The following is a 4,980-nucleotide window of genomic DNA, read 5'->3' as shown; positions in this document are numbered from 1 at the left end:
AGCGCTTGAAGTGTGACAAACAGACCACAGAGGAGGCAGCTGGACCCCAAGAGTGACCTTTGAAACCGAAGAGCTGGGAAATACTAATCCTGAAGCAAGCAGAAATGGGTTTCCTCAGCTTTGGGGGCCCTGCATGATCCATCAGTACACAAAGGACTCCGTCCATTACTAATGCGTGTCTGCTGGGAATAAGATAGAGAGGAAAAATGGAGTTTTTAACCTTTTCTCCAGAGATCCACGGCTTTTCAGAACTGCTTGACTGCAGTGACGGTGATGAAGAGGAAATACTCGTGTGCGGAGACGAATTGGAGCTTAATCCTTTCGATGGCTTGCCTTACTCTTCCCGATATTATAAACTGATGAAGGAAAGAGAAGAACTTCCAGTATGGAAAGAGAAATACACTTTTACGGAAAGTTTGCTTCATAATCAAATCGTGATTGTGTCAGGAGATGCTAAGACTGGCAAGAGCTCCCAGGTCAGTACCACACACTTGGCTGGGGGTTTGTTTATTACTTTTGTAACAGTTAACGCTGTACACTTTTCAGAGTTATTATTAATAGTTTGCTAATATTACATATTTTTAAAACAGAAAAATCTTTTTGCAATGCATTTACTATTTGCTGCCGTTGCCCTTTACTTTCATCAGGTACGTCCATATCCAGATGTGTATTTCGCTAGGATGTGTTGGTAGGGGGCTGTGCCTGTGCCGAGCGTTTTAAGGTGTCGCAGCAGAATGACAGCCAGCTCAGAGGGGTTCAGCTGCGGCGTACACGCACGTTGTTGTACTGAGTTTAGCAGTTCTCAGCGTCAGAACAGATGGGCAGCCATCTGTTCTCATCTGAGGTATTAAGGCCAGAGAGGGAAAGTGAAATATAGAAGGTGAATAAAGGTTGATGCAGTCAAATATAGACTGTTTAAAAAAACTATATAAAGAATGCATTTAAATAACTTCAAAGATTCACAGACAATTGACACTGACTTTATGTTTGTCTGTTACAAGCCATTTCCTTGCGTGGTGGGGTGTTTTGGGCTTCAGGGTAAGTCGGGCACTGAAGAGTAACACATCTCAGACAGTGTCATAAACAACTAACAAAAAACCTCAGACTACAGCTTTCTTCTGTAAAGTTACAAATATCAAGCCCTGCCTGAACACCGAAGACCACATGCATTAAACACTATAGTTTAAAATTCAGAACCAAATATACACATAACCTTAGAAAAATTCTGTATAAAATATTATTGTATCTACCTGTACATGCACAGTAAATTTTTGCTTTGTTTGTATATCACATCTCAACATGAAAACCTATCAAATATACACTTCCAAGTGTATTACAGAAAGTATCAGCCCAAGTCCTTCTCTACTGAAATCCCTCACTGTCTTCAGAGAGGCCAAGGCTAAGAGTAAAATACTTCAGGACTTATTTCAGGTTGCTTTAGTATTTTATCAATAACTTATTCCTTCTACATTTGGCTGGCTGCTGTTTTGTTCACTTGGAGAATTTTAGTGCCTCCTCCTTAACAATGACCAAACTTGCTGGTTTACCCTCTTTTTATCCACCATCACACTGAATGCCCAGCGGAAATGGTAAACTCTGCAATGCCCGCGTTGCATCCAAACCGCATTCTTCCATGGAAAGCCTGGTTTGGTTCTGATGGGGGCTGCATCAGGAAAGCAGTAGAGTGGGTTTGCAGGCAGGTCATAAGAAAAGGTGAAACTGGTTCTCAGGGAATAAGGATTGAAATCAGCAGGGCTGTTTCTCAGGGCAAAGTATTGGTCTTGCCCTCGCTGCAGCCAAGAGCGAATGCTTCTTCCAAGACACACAGTTACTGTACAGGACTGGTGCTAAAAAGCATCACCGAAGCCAAGATCTCCGTGGGCAAATATCCACTAGGACTATCGAATTCTGTTGTAATAATATATAGCAACCTCAGCCTGTTACCGCATTTTCAAGCAAGGGTTATAAGCCAAAATATTATTGTTTATGACTGAGACGAGGAGACAGCCTTCCTGTGGGTAAAGCTGTGGGACAATTTCTGCTGGAGGACATCTCATATTCGCCAGAGACTTTGATGCTGGACACTGCTAGGGATCACATATTGAACTAGGGGCATCATACTGCTCACAGAAAATTCCCACGTTCCTGTAAAAAGGACAAAGACCCACCTGGTGCCTGGAATATTTTTTGGAGTGCGAAGTCTTCACTCCTTGTCACTAACTGTGATTTACACAAACCAAACTTTGTATAATAAGAAACTAGGTGCTAAGAAATGTTGGCTTTTAAAATTGTCCTTAAACAAGTTTAATAAAACGTAACACACTGCTGGCTGGTTTTTAAACATTTTTAGACACATAAATAATATACAGAAATAAAAGATATGTGGCTGATGCATTTAGCTTATATATGCTGATTAAGGATTTGAAACCTAATATTTCCCTAAAATAATATTTATAATGTAATTTTACTTTCTCATGTCAATGACATTAGTAAGTTGATTTTCTACTGTAAATACATAAATTAGGCAGCTACTGGGGCAGCTCAGTTTCAGTTAACTTTGTTTACAGAGTAATTAATCCAAAGTTGCATTTACTTACTGCAGCATTTGTCAGTTTGAAATCTCCTTCTTCCTGAGACACGTTTCTCATGCCAAGCACCTCAGTACGACATGGCACGGGCAGGTTTGCTGCTGGGCCAGCTGAGATCCCCTGACTACCACTGCACCGACACTGCTGGATCCATCAGCAGATGCTTAGAATGATAGTGCCAGCGTCACCTGCTCCCAGAGGGCAATTCTGCCCCTTCTGCAACTTATTCAAACTATTCTGAGTCCAGCTGAGAAATTCCCAGGTAACCCTCCTAGCTGACATCACTCCAATTCTTGACTACTTCAGAGGTGCTGGGTCTTGACATTTACCAATCACAGAATCACAGAATCATCTGGTTGGAAGAGACCTTTAAGATCATCAAGTCCAACTGTTCCCCCTGCACTGCCAGGGTCCCTAAACCATGTCCCTCAGCACCACGTCCACGTGTCTGTTAAACATCTCCAGGGGTGGGGACTCCACCACCAACCCAGCCAAGTTGTTCCAGTGCCTCACAACCCTCCCTGTAAAGAAATTCTTCTTGATATCTAACCTAGATCTCCCCTGGCACAACTTAAGGCCATTTCCTCTTGTCACACGGGAGAGGAGACCAACCCCCACCTCTCTACAACCTCCTTTCAGGCAGTTGTAGAGAGCAGTGAGGCCTTTCAGGCAGTTGTAGAGAGCAATGAGGTCTCCCCTCAGCCTCCTTTTCTCCAGGTTGAACACCCCCAGCTCCCTCAGCCGCTGCTCATCAGACTTGTTCTCTAAACCCTTCACTAGTTTTGTTGCCATTCTCTGAACCTGTTCCAGCACCTCAACGTCCTTAATGAAGTGAGGGGCCCAAAACTGGACACAGTGCTCAAGGTGTGGCCTCACCAGTGCCCAGTACAGGGCGATGATCACTTCTCTGCTCCTGCTGGCCACACTACTTCCGATACAAGCCAGGATGTCACTGGCCTTCTTGGCCACCTGGGCACTCTGCCGGCTCAGCATCAGCTGCTGTCAACCAGCTCCCCCAGGTCCTTCTCTGCTGTGCAGCTCTCCAGCCACTCCTCCCCCAGCCTGTAGCATTGCAGGGGGTTGTTGTGGCCCAAGTGCAGGACCTGGCACTTGGCCCTACTGAACTTCACGCTGTTGACGAACAATGCCTGTGCGAGGCACAGCTCATCCACCAGCACTCACGCAGGCAGTAAGCAGTGCGGGCTCAGCTCGATTTCGTTCTTCCACACTGTTATGCATTACAGTCTCTGCTAAACACCACACGCCTCTGTGTCCGTGTTCCCTTACAGATTCCGCAGTGGTGTGCCGAGTACTGCCTCTCTGCCGGCTATCGGCACGGCGCCGTCGTGTGCACCCAGGTACACACGCAGACAGCAGTGCGGCTGGCCCTGCGCGTAGCTGATGAAATGGATGTTAACGTTGGCCACGAAGTGGGGTATTTCATCCCGTTCGAAAGCTGCTGCACGACAGAAACTATCCTGAGGTTTGCGTGTTTGGTTTTTAATGCCCTCACACTAACATGTTGCTTTTACCGTTTTTTGCCTGCAGCTGACAGCACTCCAGCTGTGTATAATATTTTATAATGCAGATCCTGGAGACTTTGTGATTAATCCATAAGCTGTACGTGGCTTGAAGGAGGTCCTCTGTGCTAAATTGTAGTCGAGATTGAAGCAGGCAATGTTACCATCTGTGCAGAACTTCAGTAAGCACCTCAGTAACCTCCAGACCACTCTACTCCTCCTCTTTTCCAGTACAGGAGTGTTCATTACCATGAGAACATGGGACACCCTATCGCAAAGCCAAGCTGGAATTTAAAAGCCATCAAAAATCACAGCTAGAAAAGGGTATATTCAGTAACAGGAGAAAAAGGCATTTAGGAGGATTTTTAAGAGATAAGAAATGCCCTAAATACAGGGGGTGACAGCAGCAACACAGCAATTCAGATTTTGAGCCTGTCTGAAAGTAGGAGAGTTATTTTATCTGGTTCCTTAATACAGCAGCACATATTCAGTAACAGGAGAAAAAGGCATTTAGGAGGATTTTTAAGAGATAAGAAATGCCCTAAATACAGGGGGTGACAGCAGCAACACAGCAATTCAGATTTTGAGCCTGTCTGAAAGTAGGAGAGTTATTTTATCTGGTTCCTTAATACAGCAGCCCCAGCCACTGATCTCCAGGGGAGGAGAGGCTACTCACCGCTTCTGAAACTGAAGTTCTGTCACTATTCCTCTTGCGTCTCTGTTCTCTTTCATGGAGAACTCCGTAAACCTCATCCCGCAGCACATCTTCCTGCAGCTCCTCCTGACGCAAAAGGGGAGATGAATCCTGTACTCTCACATATGAGTCCTGCTGAGCGAGACAGCAAAATATAATATCCTTTTAAAGAAACTGT

General features: G+C 44.9%; 1 protein-coding gene across 1 annotated transcript in view; it reads left to right on the top strand.

Annotated features, from left to right (window-relative positions):
* Nucleotides 1–206: 206 nt before the first annotated feature.
* The window catches only part of DHX32 (DEAH (Asp-Glu-Ala-His) box polypeptide 32), a gene marked incomplete at its 3' end in the record, with an annotated part of 25,065 nt that continues 20,291 nt past the window's right edge, over nucleotides 207–4,980 (top strand). Inside the window, exons 1-2 of the mRNA XM_010144457.1 lie at nucleotides 207–476; nucleotides 3,878–4,071. Coding sequence (XP_010142759.1) covers nucleotides 207–476; nucleotides 3,878–4,071 — 464 coding nt within the window. The remainder of the gene's footprint in view (nucleotides 477–3,877; nucleotides 4,072–4,980) is intronic.

The sequence above is a fragment of the Buceros rhinoceros genome, unplaced genomic scaffold, assembly GCF_000710305.1.
Source record: "Buceros rhinoceros silvestris isolate BGI_N320 unplaced genomic scaffold, ASM71030v1 scaffold5361, whole genome shotgun sequence".
Classification (NCBI taxonomy): Eukaryota; Metazoa; Chordata; class Aves; order Bucerotiformes; family Bucerotidae; genus Buceros; species Buceros rhinoceros.
Note: the sequence above shows the minus strand (reverse complement) of the source record. Positions and strands in the feature narration are given on the sequence as shown.